At 31.2% G+C, this 20,243-nt stretch overlaps 2 protein-coding genes, 1 long non-coding RNA gene and 1 pseudogene across 5 annotated transcripts; 2 read left to right on the forward strand and 2 right to left on the reverse strand.

Annotated features, from left to right (window-relative positions):
• Positions 1 to 1,187: 1,187 nt before the first annotated feature.
• LOC147928085 (uncharacterized) lies at positions 1,188 to 3,275 on the reverse strand. Of its 2 annotated transcripts, XR_015580995.1 has the most exons (4): positions 3,060 to 3,275; positions 2,887 to 2,936; positions 2,743 to 2,796; positions 1,188 to 1,403 (listed from the first exon to the last, which is right to left on the reverse strand). It is a non-coding gene; the product is annotated as an uncharacterized LOC147928085 (long non-coding RNA). The 2 variants fall into 2 exon arrangements; XR_015580994.1 differs by having other exon boundaries at positions 1,188 to 2,796; positions 3,060 to 3,273.
• A 2,595-nt stretch (positions 3,276 to 5,870) lies between these two features.
• LOC147928086 (purple acid phosphatase 4-like) lies at positions 5,871 to 7,782 on the forward strand. The gene is made up of 6 exons (XM_087485646.1): positions 5,871 to 6,291; positions 6,370 to 6,634; positions 6,733 to 6,860; positions 6,953 to 7,081; positions 7,336 to 7,403; positions 7,502 to 7,782. Exons 1-6 carry the CDS (start codon positions 6,025 to 6,027, stop codon positions 7,725 to 7,727), a joined length of 1,083 nt encoding a protein of 360 aa, XP_087341772.1. The 5' UTR covers positions 5,871 to 6,024; the 3' UTR covers positions 7,728 to 7,782.
• Positions 7,783 to 10,451: 2,669 nt separating this feature from the next.
• On the forward strand, positions 10,452 to 12,638 carry LOC104776729 (anthranilate synthase beta subunit 1, chloroplastic). The gene is made up of 8 exons (XM_010462107.3): positions 10,452 to 10,709; positions 10,810 to 10,976; positions 11,427 to 11,497; positions 11,595 to 11,632; positions 11,721 to 11,831; positions 11,933 to 12,032; positions 12,130 to 12,265; positions 12,357 to 12,638. Exons 1-8 carry the CDS (start codon positions 10,604 to 10,606, stop codon positions 12,459 to 12,461), a joined length of 834 nt encoding a protein of 277 aa, XP_010460409.1. The 5' UTR covers positions 10,452 to 10,603; the 3' UTR covers positions 12,462 to 12,638.
• Positions 12,639 to 13,026: 388 nt separating this feature from the next.
• LOC147928087 (F-box/kelch-repeat protein At1g24800 pseudogene) lies at positions 13,027 to 15,357 on the reverse strand (annotated as a pseudogene). Its single transcript, XR_015579237.1, has one exon. The product of XR_015579237.1 is annotated as an F-box/kelch-repeat protein At1g24800 pseudogene (transcript).
• Positions 15,358 to 20,243: the final 4,886 nt, after the last annotated feature.

Here is a 20,243-nt window from a genome sequence, read left to right on the forward strand (position 1 = left end):
GGCCAGTTAACGTTGTGCTTCAAACGGAAAGTCAACAAGACTTCATGATTTAAATAGAAGTCAAGAAAAGAGTGAAGATTTTTTTCAACAAATGAAAAATTCATGATTTAAATCAACGAAAATAATAATTTAAGGATTTTAATGACATTTTCCCTATCATTATTTCAAAATTGCATATTTTTTATTTACTTTTGGTATATACTTTCTTAACTTTTGTTTTCAAAAGGTTGTAGCGTAATTTGTGGGTTCCAATACCACTGTGATTAATTATTTTCTCTCCATATGCATAGGTAAAAATTCCCATGTGTATATAAAAATATACTAGGATTTAGTAATCTGGACTATTTTCATTGTATTTAGTGATATTTTAATTTTCAACAATTTTTCATTAATTGTAAAATATATGTTTTTAGTATAAAATAGTTCGTTGGAGCATTACAGATATTGGTCGTTTGTTTCTTGTATTTGTAAATTAATTGAAATGTCTCCAGTTATGATTTAATTAGAGATTTTGATTTGAATAGAGAGATAGAGTCAATTTGATTAGAGAGATAGAGACGACTTGATTTGATTAGAAAGCTTAGTATTAACTTTAGAGATTTTAAGGCGGAAAATCTAATTCATGATATGGTAAAATAAGATTTTAAGGCGATAAATCTAATTCATGATATGAGAGAATGATAATTTAATGTTTTTTAATTATTCTGTTTTAATTCTGAAATTGCTTTCTCATCACATTCAAATTGCGCGAATGTAATGCAATTGAGATTGAAAAACAGAATTAACTAAAAATAACTTTGAATTATCATCAAAGAAGCGTTGCATAGCAATAATAACACAATATCAAAGGGGTCTACAGTAAAATCTCTATAAATTAATAAATTTTGCTGATTCCAAAATGGGGAAGTGTAAAAAATACAAAATTCGATAAATTAATAAGATTATAATTTTTAAATTTCATGTGAAATATGGTCCCAATAATATTATAAATTAATAATTATATAAATTTACATATATATATGTATGCTTTTATAAGAATGGATCGTTTAATATGTTAAATTTTCTCCTAAAGCTTATATTGTAGATCAAACTATATTTTATAATATGTTATAAAAATAGCTAATTTTTTTTTTGAAGTCTTTTAATTTCTAAATATGCATTATTTTCATTTTTATAGCTCGAAAAACTATTAAAATATAATTGATATTTTATTCATAAATTTGAATTTACAGAGTTGACAATAATCACATGGAGGACAGAAAAACCTGCCGGAAAACTAGTGTCGAGTCAACATGTAAAAATAGAATCTTAGTTTTCAAAGTGAGAATTGGTAAGGGGCTCCACAGATTTGACAACAAAGGTAACATCATCGTGGATGAAGAAGTTCCAATAGGCTGGGTTCTCTTCAGGAAGACCGTCATTTGATTTGCAAAAAAGCCAAAACAGATGATTTGTGAGGAAAACAAGGAGAAAAACAACAATATACTATTAGGTCATATATATTGTTTGGTAATTAAAGAAAATAAATTTAATAAAATCTTAAAAATTAATCATACTTAAGCGTGATTTCCTATTTAGCAAACAAAATAAGATCTTACCTAACACCCTTTCAACTTTTTAGTATAAATCATTGACATCTTCATTCACCGAAATAGACCATATTCATACCAAAAAAAAGTTGTTCAATCTATAAAATATTCAAACTTTAGTAATATTATTCTTTTAAAAAATATCTATTCAACTAGAATTTTGACTGAGTAACGGGTCAAAATTTGAATATTTAAATTCATTTTCATCTATTTCTTTTAGTGAATTGTATAATTTTATATACTATAATAAACTTTTAAAATAATTTAATTTGACATATTTTAAAATAGTTTAATTTGATATTTTTAAGAATATCATAAATATATGAAAGATCAAAAAGTTATAAATTATAAACACTTCAATTTGATTTGTTATAGCACACTTCAATAATATGTCAATATAATATGAAAGAATTCCTCGAAATATGATTTCTTGCTAGAGCACATGTTGAAAATTCAAGAAATATGATTTCTTGCTAGAGCACAGGTTAAAATTTCAAGAAATATGATTTCTCATATTAAGTTAAAGTTTGAAATAATGTTGTTTGGTAGCTTTCTCGGTCAAGATGATTTTGACAGACATATGTTACATATTTAGTCCTAAAATTAATATGCGGTATATTATGGGTTAAATCATAGAATTAACAATTAAAATACAATATATAATTTTAAATACTAAACAAATCAAATAAATTAACAAACAAAAATTAATATTTTTTTATCATATAACTTAACTCGCGGTATGCCGCAGGTAAAAATCTAGATCTACTAAAATAAATTTTACAAAATAAATGTTACTTTCATGGCATAATGTTCCTTCCAAAAAAAATAAAAACAAATAAAATAATCATATATATGATTTGTTGAATAAAAATTACAAAATTAAAAAAATATATATATATTTCAATCCATGCTTTATTACGGGCCATATTCTAGTAGGGTTAATAAAACCCAAACCAATCCCCAAAATATTTAGAGAAGGACGTTAGAGTCAAACACAACATAATCAAAAACCGATAAAGTCATAAAACTGCCAACTTTGCATTTTTAATTTTGAAAACAACTGAAAACAAACTAAGGTTGCGCAAGGATTAACAAACAATTAAATAGAAAGGAGCAAAACTTATGCAGAATATGGTTCACAACGAGCACATACTCTTCAGTCAATGGTGAGATGACGTGCTAAGTCAGTGTGCAGTGTATGACCCGCCTGCATTTGAAAGAGAATAAAGCCTTTATATTAGAAAACTGATCTCTTTAGAATGTCAAGAAAACTAGAAAATTTTCAAAAACTATTTGCCTTATATGCGACTATGTGAGCCACGGGGAGTCCTCCATTTCCACCTCGTCCTAAAAGGGAATAGACAAACACCATCATCAGATTCAAATATAATTTTTTTTGGGAAATTTGGATCATCAATAAATGAATGTGTGTGCCAGATGAAAAAAAAGATTCAGTAAGAAAATAAAAACCTTATCTAGATGAAGAGCCGCGCATGCAAGTGGCTTCATGGTGATGAAGCAAACTAAGCAGAAGAAGAGAATGATAAGGTCAACTATGATTCCGAAAGTCACTGGATCCATTTCTACTATTCATCACCATAATCTTTATGGCACACGAAACAATAAAAGAGAGATCCTTTTGGCCGGAGGTTTAGTCATTCGTGTCAACGTGTCATTTAATTGATTCCATAATTTGTAAGCACTAGGCAGGTTTTTTATAACTAGCTCGTAGCCCATTTTAGATCTAATTTAATTAGACTTCTCGGATGTTTAATTAGACCACACAACATAGTTCTTTATAACATTATTTGATCTATGATAAATATGAAAATGGTTTTCGTGATTAGTATTTAGTTTACGGCGGACGTTAGTCGATTTTCATTAGATATTTTTTTACATTCAGAAAATCCTAAAATTCATAATGTTATTTTGACTGTGGAGTGCCATTGAAGTGTGTTTGTGGAACCGGAGTCATCAGTTGAATTCGAAGAAAAAGATCCAATCAAAGAAGAAAGGAGGAATCGCAAATTAGGGTTTGTGATTTGGAGATTTTGGGAGGAATTGATAATCGGGTTCGATTTAGGAATATAATTAACGGATCACGTTAACGTCTAATTAACCTCGTTTAATATCTCTGTCTGGCCAGTTAACGTTGTGCTTCAAACGGAAAGTCAACAAGACTTCATGATTTAAATAGAAGTCAAGAAAAGAGTGAAGATTTTTTTCAACAAATGAAAAATTCATGATTTAAATCAACGAAAATAATAATTTAAGGATTTTAATGACATTTTCCCTATCATTATTTCAAAATTGCATATTTTTTATTTACTTTTGGTATATACTTTCTTAACTTTTGTTTTCAAAAGGTTGTAGCGTAATTTGTGGGTTCCAATACCACTGTGATTAATTATTTTCTCTCCATATGCATAGGTAAAAATTCCCATGTGTATATAAAAATATACTAGGATTTAGTAATCTGGACTATTTTCATTGTATTTAGTGATATTTTAATTTTCAACAATTTTTCATTAATTGTAAAATATATGTTTTTAGTATAAAATAGTTCGTTGGAGCATTACAAATATTGGTCGTTTGTTTCTTGTATTTGTAAATTAATTGAAATGTCTCCAGTTATGATTTAATTAGAGATTTTGATTTGAATAGAGAGATAGAGTCAATTTGATTAGAGAGATAGAGACGACTTGATTTGATTAGAAAGCTTAGTATTAACTTTAGAGATTTTAAGGCGGAAAATCTAATTCATGATATGGTAAAATAAGATTTTAAGGCGATAAATCTAATTCATGATATGAGAGAATGATAATTTAATGTTTTTTAATTATTCTGTTTTAATTCTGAAATTGCTTTCTCATCACATTCAAATTGCGCGAATGTAATGCAATTGAGATTGAAAAACAGAATTAACTAAAAATAACTTTGAATTATCATCAAAGAAGCGTTGCATAGCAATAATAACACAATATCAAAGGGGTCTACAGTAAAATCTCTATAAATTAATAAATTTTGCTGATTCCAAAATGGGGAAGTGTAAAAAATACAAAATTCGATAAATTAATAAGATTATAATTTTTAAATTTCATGTGAAATATGGTCCCAATAATATTATAAATTAATAATTATATAAATTTACATATATAACTAGCTCGTAGCCCATTTTAGATCTAATTTAATTAGACTTCTCGGATGTTTAATTAGACCACACAACATAGTTCTTTATAACATTATTTGATCTATGATAAATATGAAAATGGTTTTCGTGATTAGTATTTAGTTTACGACGGACGTTAGTCGATTTTCATTAGATATTTTTTTACATTCAGAAAATCCTAAAATTCTTTGTTTTCGTTTAATCCATTTCCCTAATCTTTTGTGCGCATCAATCTTATTTTCGTAGATTCGACCTCAAAATAGTACGTTGTATTATCACGCATTGTGGTAGTTTAAGCTTTTAAAATTCGTGATATCAAAATTTTAGTATTGCATATTACATTTATTCTTATACTCTCTTTTCTTTCCAGTGTATTTACAGGCTAGTCAGACGAATAAGATAGTGAAAACAAATAATGTTGTTTACGTTCATTTATATACAAAAAAAATTTGGATGTTAAATTTTATATGCTTTGTGTAATGATTTATTTTTCCTATGGCCATACTATTATATTTGAAAAAGTTAATTGAACAATATGATTGGATATAACAGATCAGGCAATCCCTAAAGATATATAAATAATATGGGGATGCAATTATTTTGTTGTTTTGCTTTTGGTAGAGAGTTTGATTCGGCTAGACCACATATGCTTAGTTGGCATATCTGCGAAGCTGTTTTAAGAGACATGACAGGTAAACCATGATTGCGTATGGGGATAATTTATCTTCTTCTATTTCTCAATTTTCTTTCCGAGACATATATCTACAGCATACTCATCACTCACATATTAAACGCATTCTTAGCATTTAAGAATCAACCACACTTCACAAGCTTCCTTATAATTCAAAGTTTTTTGTCTTGTATATATTGATTCACGTGAATTGATATAACATGCAGTGTAATCAAATGTTGAAAAAGAAAAACAATAAAGTATTTTCTTTTACGGTGAATTCAAATAAATTATAAATAAACAAGATTATTGTATGGTCAAATTGATCAGATTTTTTTACATGACAAGGCTATTGGGTTCAAATTTTTAGCCTGTGTGTATTATTGCGTGACCACTGACCATAAACGAATTATAAAATGTTCAAGATTTTCCGAATATTTTTGGTTTAAAGTTGTAGGAAAGCAATATAGATAAGTTAAACCCTTTAACAGAAAAAAAGAAAGAGACACAGCCATATAATAATCTTGTTCGGTCCACCATGTGGACGCTATATTATCCAAATGTGACTTACAAGCGAGAAACCCACTAGCACTCACATGCACAGTCGACTTATAAAAATATATGTTGCTTTTTATCACATAAAGCTCGGTGTGCAAAAGAACAGAATGGGATCTAAGTTTGATATCGGCGGCACAGTAATGACTCTGCTTCTCTGTTTCTTATTATTATCTATTGTTCCAAAACTTGAGGCCGAACTCACAACGGTCGAACACGCACCAAACCCCGATGGCTCAATCAGTTTTCTGGTTATAGGAGATTGGGGTAGGCGTGGACTCTACAACCAATCTCAAGTTGCCCGCCAGGTACAAATTACATACTAATATATACATATATCCACCAGATTTGTTATATTTAGTAACATTGTTATGATGGAAACGTAGATGGGAAGAATCGGGGAGAAGATGGATATCGATTTTGTGGTATCGACGGGTGATAACATCTACGATAGTGGGATGAAAAGCATCGACGATCCGGCCTTTCAACTTTCCTTCACCAATATATATACTTCTCCTAGCTTGCAAAAGCCATGGTACTCAGTGTTGGGGAATCACGACTATAGAGGAGATGTCGAAGCACAGTTGAGTCCTGTCCTCAAATCAATAGATAGCCGTTGGACTTGCATGAGATCCTTCATAGTAGACGCTGGTACTATCCGTTACATATATAAATACGTAGAATATATTCTTACGTATTTTTGTTACAAAATCATGAGTTTCTCACTTATTGTCTCTAAATTCGGACAGAGATCGTAGAGCTCTTCTTTGTCGACACAACTCCTTTTGTAGATGCTTATTTCCTCGATCCACAAGGCCAAACTTACGACTGGAGCGAAGTATCACCGCGAGAATCCTATATCCAGACCACTTTAACAGTACGTGAGAATACATCATATGTCTTGATTATTAGTTTGTAGGAATTATTGTGATGGATTGCGCTCACAATTACTAATTATAATGTACGTAGGAGTTAGAAATGGGTCTAAGAGAATCAAGAGCAAACTGGAAAATCGTGGTGGGTCATCATGCCATCAAGAGTGCTTCTATTCATGGGAATACAAAAGAGCTTGAATCTCTCCTCTTACCCATCCTTGAGGTTCATTTTCTTCTCACTCTTATAATTAGAGTTATGTCTTCACTGTTTGAAACGTAATTAAAAGAAAATAAAAAAAAAGTGAACTTATAGTTTTAATTTCTAATTAAAAAATATTTCTAAAACTTTGACATTTTTATTTAATCCACAAAATATTTTTGCAATTAACAAATAATTTATGTTTAAAATACTAAAAGTTATAACTTCGTTCGGAAAAGACATAAATGTAACATGTAAAGATTCTTGGATTGTTTCAGGCGAATAAAGTTGATCTCTATATGAACGGGCATGATCATTGCTTGCAACATATTAGGACATCTCAGAGGTAACACCAATGAATCGTTATATAATAGAAACTAAAGTTGCGTGTTTGGTTGGATAAAGCCGATAACTGTGGATAATATTTGTATTACTTTCTTGCAGTCCAATTCAGTTTCTAACTAGTGGTGGTGGGTCAAAGGCATGGAGAGGCTATTATAATTGGACAACACCAGAGGATATGAAATTCTTCTACGATGGACAAGGTTTTATGTCAGTTATGATCACTAGAGCGGAAATGGGTATCGCTTTTTATGATGTCTCTGGCAATATATTGCACAAGTGGGATACATCAAAAATGTTAGACACTGACTTTTATTTCCCATTGTAAACTCATTTGTAAATCACATGAAAAATCAATTGAAGCACATAATTTTACATCTAAATACGATTGTTATGAGTGACTCCACAAATTCAAGTAAAATATGAAAGAACACGTTGAAGTCCATGCAGAATGTGGAGAATTTATGCACGAGGCCATCCTCATCATGAGATCTATATCACAGCTGATTTAGCTATACCAAACCATGGCGCAAATTAAATGAAATTCTTTTTTTATCCATTAAACATTGAACCGAACAAACAAATACCAAAATATTTGGAGCTTCGTACGGTATTTATCAAATTATAAAATATGTTATCTTTTTTGCCATGTAACCATTAGCGTAGATTAATCATCGATTGTAAACTTAAATTATTTTGATTTTTAATAAAATATTTATATTGTTAGCAACAAAAAAAAATCTGTAAATAAATATATTTGTTTATGTGAAATGACTAGTCTAATGTCAAATGATAAGTCCACTAAAAACATGCTCCATCACATCGCGGATCTGAGTCTTGTTAATTACAAATGTAGAGAAGCGACATGTTGGGGTTCAATGTTGACAGAAATATCTATAAATATATATATATATATATATATATATATATTATCTTCAAGAAAAAACTTTAAGATTGATGTATTTATTTCAATTCAAACCAACGTAAAATACAAAACCAAGCCATCAACAAACAAGATACGTAAACCCAAATTAAAGAATAATATACCAAGAATGGTAAATGGAATCTACAATTAAGAAATAAATTCCTATATATTAGGAGTTATAAACATGTTAATACTTGAATCATATTTACATTTTGAATAACGTTTACAATTATTTTATAAAATTTTCACAAATCACTGTTTTCTTCAGTGAACTTGCAATATATACAAAGAAAAACTCATGTAAGATTCATGAAATTAAACAAAAACAAATCAGAAGAGGACATGAAAAAAATTGAACTTTCTAATGCGGATCTAAAGCATATACCAAACCATGGTGTCAATTAAATGCAATTCTTTATTTATCAATTAAACATGGGACCAAACAAACACATACCAAAATATTTTGAGGTTCATACAGTACTTACCAATCTAATAATTACAGTAAAACCTCCATAAATAAATAATGTTGGAACCCTGACATTTTAGTATAATTAATAATATTAATTTATAGTGATATTAATTTATTTTCTATTATGATGTATTTTTTATTGTTAAAATTCTTGAAAAATATGAATTGAGACAAGTTCACAAAATAAGATTATATTTTTAGATGTTATAAAATCGATAATTTTGGAATTATAATTTGATATTTAGACTATTTCACCTCTTTTGAGGTTTTAGTTTGAATGAAAGTCCTTGTTTGTCCAAAAAAAAATAAAAAAAAAATTTGTTATTTGGAAAAAATTATTGACAATAAATTAAAAACACTATAGATAAATTCACTTGTACATATGACATATATAATTTCAAATTTATGAATAATAATCTCAATTTTCGTATTTTAATAGCTTATAAAACTATCAAATTGGAAACAATGCGTATATAGAAATTGAAAACTTAAATTAAGTTTTTAGCTAGAAAAAAATCAATTTTTTAAAACATACATTAATATATTGTCAAGAACGTAGAGGAGGTAGGATGGTCAGTTGGTCAAATCTAGTATACATCATATCAACTTATATATATATATATATATATATATATATATATATCTTTATATGATTATTAATTTATAATACTAATGGGATCATAATTTTACATAGATATTTAAAAAAATATATTATTTGATCAAATTTAGTTAATTTTTATATTTGTTCGACTCTGAACCGTAATATTAAATTAAAAAATATTAATTTATAATATTAATGGGATCATACTTTTACGTAGAGATTTTTTTTTTATCGAATTTAGCTAACTTTTATATTTGTTCAACTTGGAATCGTAAATTTTGATTATTTTATAGTGTTTATTAATTTATACGGTATTAACTATAAAATTGAGACAAAAAAAAAACTTTAAAACCGATAATTGTGGATAATATTTGTATTACTTTCTTGCAGTTCAATTCAGTTTCTAACTAGTGGTGGTGAGTCAAAGTATTACAACTAGATAACACTAGAGGATATGAAATTCTTTAATTTTCCATTGTAAATTCATTTGTAAATCACATGAGAAATCAATTGAAGCACATATATTCTACTTATAAATAAGACTCTTATGAGAATACGCTGAAGTCCATGCAGAATGTGGAGAGTTTATGCACGCCAGCACGAGGCCATCCTCATCATGGGATGTATCACACCTGATTTAATTAGCTAAACCAAACGATGGTGTAAATTAAATGCAATTCTTTTTCGATTCATTAATATGTTTGGCCATCGTCAAGATAAAAAGAAATTCAATATTGATGTCTTTTTTTTTTTACAATTCAAACCAACATGACAAACGAAACCAAGCCATCAGCAAACAAAATACGTAAGTAAGAATGGTAAACAAATCTAAAATTAAGAAAGAACTTCCTATATTTTAGAAAAGAATTACATTAATAATAATGCTTACAATTTGTTCTAATCTAATATTTAGGTTCGGCGAGCCATCCTAATTAGTGATGATAGTACCTTTTTAAAAGTAGACTGATTCCAAACGCCAATTTGGATAAATATAGATATTGACTTTGACCAAACCAAAAACAGATTCTCTGATAAGAAATCAAAACTAATTAAACTCACCTACTGATTAGGCACGTGGTTCATGTTCCAACAAAAACGCACCGTTTCACCTGTCAAACTCCCCCAATCTCTCTCTCCCTCGGAGCAATTTATAAAACGTAAAGACTCTTTTCTCTCTTTTGGAATCCAAAATCTTTTGTTTTTCAGACAATGGCGGCTTCTACATTGTACAAGTCTTGTCTTCTTCAACCCAAGTCCGGTTCCACCACTCGCCGATTAAACCCTTCTCTCTTCAACCCTCTTCCGAACCCGACGAGTAAGTCTTTCTCTCTGTTTCGGGATAGTTGCGTTCCTTATTCGAATCAAAAAAAGTTTCGATTTTTGTAAAAAAATCTGTTTTGTTTCCTCTGTTTTAGGAGTTTCGGTTTTGGGGAAGAGTCGTAGAGATGTCTTTGCGAAAGCTTCGATTGAAATGGCTTCATCGAACTCCACCACACCTCCCGCTGTTGTCAATTCCTCTAAGCAGAAGGGTCCTATCATTGTTATTGATAATTACGACAGCTTCACTTACAATCTCTGCCAGGTTGCATTTCCAACTATCTCAAGTCTCAATTTTATAATTTTTGGTTTTTGGTCAACCAATCGATTAGGGGCCCTTGATTCTTATAGGAATGTATTCAAGTATGCATTTTGATTTGATTGTTAGAATCTTGTTATTTCACAATACAATCTAGTTTCGACATGCTAATAGAATAGACTATGATGTAATGTAGATACTCTCTTGTTATGTGATCACTTTCTTTGCTGCCTAAAGTCTTGGTCTTTAAAGTAGAATCTTTTAATCCTGTTCAAAGTTTGAATTGGTGACTGTGTGAGTTGCTAATGTTGACTTTAGATTTGGTTATTCGTTGCTAATGTTGACTTTAGATCCAAAATATACAATTTGGTTTTCATGTCTTAGTTCTAGTTCTCTTGATGTGGTTTCTTCTGCTTTAGTACAAACAAAATTTTGAATTGTATCGTTTGATTGTAGTATATGGGAGAGCTAGGATGCCATTTTGAAGTTTACCGCAATGATGAACTTACAGTAGAGGAGTTGAAAAGGTAAAGAGGGAAACTATATATGTGTTCTGTTTAAAACGTAATCTGGCTAGTCCAATTGGTGTTGATTCCTTTATTATGGCTCTCCCTCACTCTGCAGTAAAAATCCAAGAGGGATATTGATTTCTCCTGGGCCTGGTAAGTTTTTTGGCCTCTGAAATTTCTTTTCTGACTATCTTTCTGAAATGCTGGAGAAAGAAGTTAACACCTTTCTTGAATTTGGTAGGTGCCCCTCAAGACTCTGGGATTTCCTTGCAAACTGTTTTGGAACTCGGACCTCGTGTTCCTTTATTTGGAGTCTGTATGGGTTTGCAGTGTATAGGAGAAGCATTTGGAGGTTAGTTGCATATAAACAAGACATCTTATATCAGTGTTCTAACATGGTTTTATTCATTTTATGTTATGTATCCACAACATTTTTGTTTGAACTTTTATCAGGAAAGATTGTGCGGTCACCGTTTGGTGTTATGCATGGGAAAAGCTCAATGGTTCACTATGATGAGAAAGGAGAAGAAGGCTTGTTCTCTGGATTATCCAAGTAATGAATCAGATTTTTTCTGTGTTGTGCTATAAAGTTTAATCATAAGTCTGTTAAATGTGTAGTAAAACAAATCTTGTTGGTCTGTTGCTTTCAGCCCTTTCCTTGTAGGTAGATATCACAGCCTCGTGATCGAAAAAGATACATTTCCCAGTGATGAACTCGAGGTTACTGCATGGACAGAAGATGGTCTGGTTATGGCTGCCCGTCACAGGAAGTACAAGCATATACAGGTAAAACCCACTCAAAGTGTTTTCATGTATCTCTTCTTGCCTCGTCCATTTCAAAGCAGAACTCTTGAAGTCTTTTAAAAATTGTCCACAGGGAGTTCAATTTCATCCGGAGAGTATTATAACAACCGAAGGCAAGACAATTGTCCGCAATTTCATCAAACTCGTAGAGAAAAAGGAATCTGAGAAGCTGACATAGACTTAGCCTGAACGAGGAAATCAGCAGCTGTTCGAATTAGTGCCTCCCCTGTAATAAATGTTTGCCAATGGAAAATGTTCCTACAAGCTTGGTCATGCATCCTCCCATTGTTTCTATCATAAATATTAGATTTGTTCCTCCACTTTTTACTTAATTTGTGAAATTTAAAAGAGAAAACTATGGTGATTCACGCATGCATGCATAGTGAAAAAAATGGCCACGGGCCGTTCAGTTTTTATTTGGTTCCTAGCTCAGCAGCAACCTACCTGGAATGTGTATAGTAGTACCTAATTTCACTTCAGGACGGACCTGAAAAGGCTCGATAGTATTGATACACTGGTGTTGGAAACATAACATACTAACTGGATTCCCTTTGTAAGTAAACGCAGAAACAGACATTGTTTAACCCCAAAATTGGTCTGACAATATATACTTAAAAAACCATGTCATGCTTTGCTTGGGGATGGTGCAATATAATTCACAGTTGTGGTACATAAAGTAATATTGCAAGTGAGAAGAAAGTGGGTAGAACGATAAATTAACTACTACCAGACGACAATGCAAGAAAACAAAAAAAAAGGGTTACTTAACCAAGAAACTTCAACCATGGTCCATGACAAGAACAAGAAAGCTGAAATCGTTTTACTTATTAGCTGATAAAATAGAAACGAAACTGAGAAGTAGCAGTCTTGAGATATGAAAGAAACAGGAAACTAAACACATCTATCTTTCCTTTTGCGCAGTTAGTTGAGTTGCACCAAACTGGGAAGGTAAGAAGAAGAGCACACAACCGGGGGACAATATAGACTCGCAAAACAAGGCCCTGATGAGGACTGACAAGGTTCCCCGCGATTGGGAGCGACTCCAAGACTCACAGGTTTGAAGTATCCGTCTTGTCCACTGATAAAAGCTGTGTGGTAACGAACTCTCTCGGGTAGGGTGGGTAGGGTTGGTAGGTATCCGTCTATGTCAAACACCACAGCGACTTTCTGTTCCTCGTCAATGAAGAAGGTGCCCCCACCCATCTCATGGTTAAACAGTTCACCAGTGAGAGAGACCGGTCTCATATTCACTTGCAAAAACATGCTCCAGGACACAGAGTTGGGCTCGATCTTAGTAGTAACCCAAAACTCAACTGTGCTAATCTTATCACCATAATAAACACCCTCATTATGATAGAGCACCACGAGCTGCTCGTCTCTAACACTAGAGAAAGTGACAGTCTCGTCGATACCAGAGTGAAACGGAAGAGGCAGAGGCGGACCAAATGTCTCTGTTGTGAAATCAAAACAGATCAAGAAATCTTCAAGATCCGTTATCTCTCCATCTTCATTAGGTTCAACATACTTCCGATTCTCTTGAGCAAAAAAGTAGGTATTTCCCTTCACAGACGCGCTATGGTTAAACTCTATATCCAAATCGGGTCGATGGACCTTGAGATCCCTCCATGAATTAGAGCTCAACTGGTAGATTTCGTACCTGGAAACTTTGTTTGGATGTTCGTAATAATCCTGAAACCTCACGATTTTGTGGTTACGGTTCATGTCGTATCCTAAAGCATAACTGTCTTGCCAGTGAAAATCGTCGCCGAGTCTGATTGGCCTTGTTTGCCCCAAATAAGGGTTCCAAATCACCAGCCTCGACTTGTCCTCAGCGACGCATAACAGTAAGCCGTCGCAGTGATGCACTTTAGATATCTTGACTTGATTAAGCAAATCTACCTGCTTTATAGCCAAGTCTTCTCCTTCTTCTTCTTTTTCCTTTCTGCTATGGAATTTAACTGAACAAACCTTTGAATCCATCGTCATAAACCCTAAAAACTGTTGCCTTGGCGCTGAAGCTTCACCCAAAACCCAATCTTTGGTTAAAGTGTTCCATAATTTGCAAGTGGTTCTCACAGCTCCAAGAGATGTTATCGGAACCCTCGTGAGTATTTTTCCCCCTACCAAATCCAGTGGAAGATCGCAGATCCTCGTCCTCGTCATTCTTCTTCCAGCTTTTTTCTTGCCGGCTCTCGTCATGCTTCTTCCAGCCTTTCGTCTCACGCCGCCGCACAATAGAAAATTAGGGTTTTCGTCTTTTGTACAATCTGTTTTTTTCTTTTGCTCTCTCTCTTTCTTTGATATATGTGGACCCGGAGCTCTCTCTCTCTTTCTCTTTCTCAGTAAACCACAAAAACGACGCCGTTCCCGGCTCGCCGACTTGATTCACTTGCTGAAGAATCTGAGAAAGACAAAAGTAATCAGGGCAAGAAGATAACATCGTGATGTTTTTTTCCTTTCTTCGCACCGAGATGTGTGTGATTTTTGTGTATGTAATCGCATGGACGCGTGTATCTCTATCTATACGCACACAGTCACAGACAATCAGACATACTCGACGGCACCAACTAGAGGCAATCGGACAATTTCAGAGCTGGAAAACCCTAATCTTCTCGGGGTTGTCATCTCCAAAATTTAGTAGGGTTCAATCTCTATCCTTATCTCCGGCTTCGAAGGGGAGCGGAGAAATGGGAGAAGACCAGCTAGATTTCGAGCTCCTCGAAGAGGTTCTGTCGGTGATTCCGATGGATCCTTTTTGAGCAGCTGGATCTCGCTAGAAAGATCACGTCAATGGCGATAGCTTCAAGGGTCTCTAATCTAGACTCTGAGGTGGTGGAATTGAGGCAGAAGCTTGTGGATAAGGAGAATGCTGTGCTGTGCGTGAGCTTGAGGAGAAGGCTTCTCGCCTTGAGAGAGATTGCCGCGAGGCTGATTCGAGATTGAAGATTGTCCTCGAGGACAATGTGAGTTTCATTAGAATTTCGTTTCAGTATCCAATTCTGCCGAGATAGTTTCTTGTTGATGGAGACATAGTCTTAGGGGAATGACTAATTAGATTCAGGATTTTTTTTTGGTGTTACAGGACAATTTTGTGTGTTATGATTTAATATTTGGTGTATTGGTTTGATGTTTAGACTTGACAAGTGTTGTATAAATTATACTGTGAAGTTGGTATATAGGTAGTTATTTATGCAGCTGTGGTCTGTATATTGAGATTTGTTTGGAGTGCTTTATAGCAAGACAAATCCAGTGGAAGATCGCAGATCCTCGTCCCCTTTTAGCTTTTGTTTTTTTTTAATAAAATGACAAATAGGTTAAATATAACGAAGTTTAAGCCTTTAAGTAATAAATTTTATTTTACAATCTGCATTTTCATTTACGTATCTTAATGGATTACAAGTAATTTTTCATATAAAAAAATAGCATGTCAAATCATAACAAATCTCTATATTACTATTTATTATTAAAATTTTACAAAAAAAAAACCGTTTTAATAGATTTTTCTCTGCTTTATATACCCGTAAATTATCCTGATATAGTGTATTTATACTAATAAAAAGTAGAAACTATAAGCTCCTTAAGACGTCCACATAGGATTTTAAACAACCAATAGAAATTTAACATATCATTCATTAACATTTTTTACAACTTGCAGAATTTTCTATATTAAAAATTATTTTAAACGACCTATCATGATTTGACATGTCATTCATTAACATTTTTTAAATTTCCAGAATTTTTAAGTAAAAATAATTTTTTTAAATTTATGCAAATAAAAGAACTATGTACAATATCCCACATCGGGTAGAAAATTTTTAGACAATGGTTCAGAACGAGTATAAATAAGATTAATATTAATATGATTACAACAACGAATGAGCAGGAAAACTTGATTTATCAGACGTCCAAGTTTACAAGTTTTATTCGTTTTAATCTGGTTTTTTATTTGATCAAATTGAAAGCTTTAAAAGTTTCAAAAAATATTATAATATTTAAAAAATTTAAAAGTTTAAATATTATAAAGATTGAAACTTTTAAAAGTTCTTAACTTTTAAAAAGTTTTTAAATATTATAATTTTTAAATTTTAATAGTTTAAAATATTATATATATTGAAACTTTTCAAAAGGTTCAAATATTTTATTTTAAAACCTTTTAAAAGTTTAAAATATTATAAATATTGAAACTTCTAAAAGTCTTAGCTTTTAAAAGGTTTCAAAATATTATAAGTTTTAAATTTTAAAAATTTCTTAGCTTTTAAAAGGTTTTTAAAAAATTATAATTTAGAAATTTTAATAATTTAAAATATTATAAATATTGAAACTTTTAAAAGGTTCAAATATTAAAAATACTTAAACTAGAATGTTTTAAAATATTACAATTACTTAACCTCCATAGAAATTTTAAAATATTAAATCTATACTAATAAAAAGTAGGAGTTATAAGCTCCTAAGGCCGTCCAAATAGGATTTTAAACAACCAATAGAAATTTGACATATCACTTATTAACATTTTACACAATTTCCAGAATATCTATATTAAGAATTATTTTAAACAATCTATCATGATTTGACATGTCATTCATTAACATTTTTTAAATTTACAGAATTTTTTTTAAAAAATAAAATTTTAAATTTATGGAAATCAAAGAACTAAGCACAATATTCCACATCGGCTATAAATTTTTTAGACAATGGTTCAGAACTAGTATAAATAAGATTAATATGCTTCCAACAACGAATAAGCAAGAAAGCTTCATTTATCAGGCGTCCAAGTTTAAAAGTTTTATTTGGTTTGATCTGGTCGTTTATTTGATCAAATTAAAACTTTAGACAGTTTCAAAAAAATATTATAATATTTAAAAAATTTAAAAGTTTAAATATTATAAATATTGAAACTTTTAAAAGTTCTTAGCTTTTAAAAAGTTTTTAAATATTATAAGTTTTAAATTTTAAAAGTTTAAAATATTATAAATATTGAAAATTTCTAAAAGGTTCAAATTTTATATTTCGAAACCTTTTAAAAGTTTAAAATATTAGAAATATTGATGTAAAACATAAATTATCTTATTTATCTACATTTGTGCTTTTTATTTTTTATGAGTTGTAAAACATATTTTTGTGTATGATTTTATAGATAAGTTGATATTCTTTCATTAATTTTTCATTTTTGGGTTTAAGAAAGAAGGATTGACATCGCAAGACCTTAATTTGATGTTTGAGTCAAATTTTGAGGTCTAAAGAAGAAAGATGGATGAGAAATACACATGTTTTATTAGCTATACACAAGCATGACCAGGATTATGGTTGTCATAGTTAAGGTTTATTAACCATCGGTTATGGTTAGAAATTTTTGTAACCTTAACCAGAACCGTTTAACAAACGGTTAAACGGTTACGGTTCAAGCGGTTACTGTTATATACGGTTATGGTTATTTGATAATATGATATGGTTGATATTATTTGATGATATAATATAATTGATATTATTTATTTATAATTAATATGTTCTTATAGTGTACTCATATTTCTATATATCATATGATTCATATTAAATGAATAATTATTAGTATATTTTATTATGTTTTTAAAATATTATAAACCAAGTAAAGATTTTGGTTTGAGAAGTTTCTAAACGCGTGGATCTAAAACCAAATAAGTATATGGATAAAATTGTCAATAATTGGGTGCATGTGTTGACTATGTTGGTAATCATGAATTTCACAAATTTTTATGAGAAAAGAAATGATTTTTTTTTGGAGTTTGATGGGTTAACAAGTTGTATGGTAGTCTAAAAAAGGGTTTTCAGTGGAAGAATGTGAATAAATTGACGTGGAAGAAGAAGAAAAAGAGTATAACGAAGAACCAAACGGTAAAAGTTACGATGACAATTAACACAAAATTTGACAATGAAAATGACAAGAAAGAATATGAAGAATAAGAAAACATTGAATAAAAAACACGAAAACACATGTGGTAACGATCAATTAAATATGAAAACAAGTTAAATTCATGATTATAAAATTGTTTCGTTTTTTCTGGTGGTCAAAAAAATAGTTTAGGATATGTGAGGTCATCAGTTTGATTTGCCTCGCCTGGACGTCAAGTTAAATTTATGATTTTTTTATCAGATTTTATTTTATAACACAACTGACTTTTATATTTTAAAAAATTATGTATCTAAAACTTAAATTTTTACTTAATACTAATTTAAATTTTTTTATAAGATAATATTTCATCATTGTCATCAGTCACATACTCCCTTTGTTTCATAATATAAGATGTTTTAGAAAATATTTTTTGTTTCATAATATAAGATGTTTTCAAGTTTTTATGCTACTTTTAGATTAGTTTAATATTTTTTATTATACAGTTTTATTTATGATTGGTTAAACTTTTTTTAAAATGGTCATTTCTTATATTTTGAAACAGAATGAGGATATATAATTTTCATCAAAATATATCAAATAAATCCACGCCTTAGTACAAAAAAAAAAAAAAAAAAAAAAAAGCAGCATATAAACTAAACCTTACACTGGAAACAAGGATCAAATGTGTTTTTACTTTCATCGATGCATTTGTTAAAAAGATGCTAAGAATACAGAGGAAGATGGGAAAAGATCCAATATAGCTACTCAAAGACTCACAGGTTTGAAGTATCCGTCTTCTCCACCGGAGAAAGCTGTGTGGTAACGAGCGGTCTCAGTTGATGGTGAGATGACGTGCTAAGCCAGTGTGCAGTGTATGGCCCCGCCTGCATTTGAAAGAGAATAAACCCTTTCTATTAGAAATGTGTTTTCTCTTTAGATGTCAAGAAAACCTAGAAAATGTATAAAAACTATTTGCCTTATCTGTGATTATGTGAGCCACGGGGAGTCCTCCATTTCCACCTCGTGCTAACAGGGAGGATCTTATGTCGACATGCTTCATTATCAAACCGCATAGGAGGGTTCATCCATCCATGCTTGGCACTACTGCACCTTTGAATCCATCGTCATAAACCCCAAAAACTGCTGCCTTGGCGCTGAAGCTTCACCCAAAACCCAATCTTTGGTTAAACCGTTAAAGCGTTCCATAATTTGCAAGTGGATCTCACAGCTCCCAGAGATGTTATCGCAACCCTCGTGAGTATCTTCTCCCCTACCAATTTCGGTGGAAGATCGCAGATCCTCGTCCCCTTCATGCTTCTTCCAACTTTCGTTTTTCCGGCTCTCGTCATGCTTCAATATATATGTAAAAAAAGTCGTATATACATAAAAGCGTGCGCGAGAGAGGTTTATCGGATTCGAAGAGACTGCGGGCGACGACGAAGACGCGGTGGAGGAGTCCAAGGGTTGAGAAACGACGGCTTATTGGCTCGGACGGTGACGGAGAGTCTCATTGATTAGTTTTTAACTTCTAATCTAACCGTATTATTGTTGATTTAACATTTAAGTTCAGTACAGTACGCTCCACCTAACCGGATTATTGATTTAACTATTTAAGTAAAGTATGAGTTTTAAACCGGGATTAATAAGTATGAGTAAGCATCTAAACCGGGATCAGGAAACAAATAAGGTACTTAAAAGGTCTTAAACCATGTGGTTCATGTCGATGGTGCAATGCTCGATTGAATAAAAAGAAGAACATGTGACAGGAGCAATTTGTTAGTTATCATCAGTTGATTAGTAGATACGAAACTGATAATTTGATTTGTAGTGTGATCTAAAACATCTCTTTCTTTTGTTTACGTGACTAGCCGTTTCTGTAATGACAAAATTAACATACGTTTAGGGATTTTATTTGGAGATAGAATCTACAAAAGAAAACAACTATACTATCATTTGTGAAATCCAGATAAAGGCATAAAGCAGTATTAATATGAACAAAAAAATCCTACTATATTAATTGAGAAATACAAATATGAAAATAACCTTAAAATGTTAAAACATTACATTCAATTACCATTAGAAATTTTTTATTAA

This window comes from Camelina sativa, chromosome 14, assembly GCF_030686135.1.
Source record: "Camelina sativa cultivar CO46 ecotype springtype chromosome 14, ASM3068613v1".
NCBI classification, from domain to species: domain Eukaryota; kingdom Viridiplantae; phylum Streptophyta; class Magnoliopsida; order Brassicales; family Brassicaceae; genus Camelina; species Camelina sativa.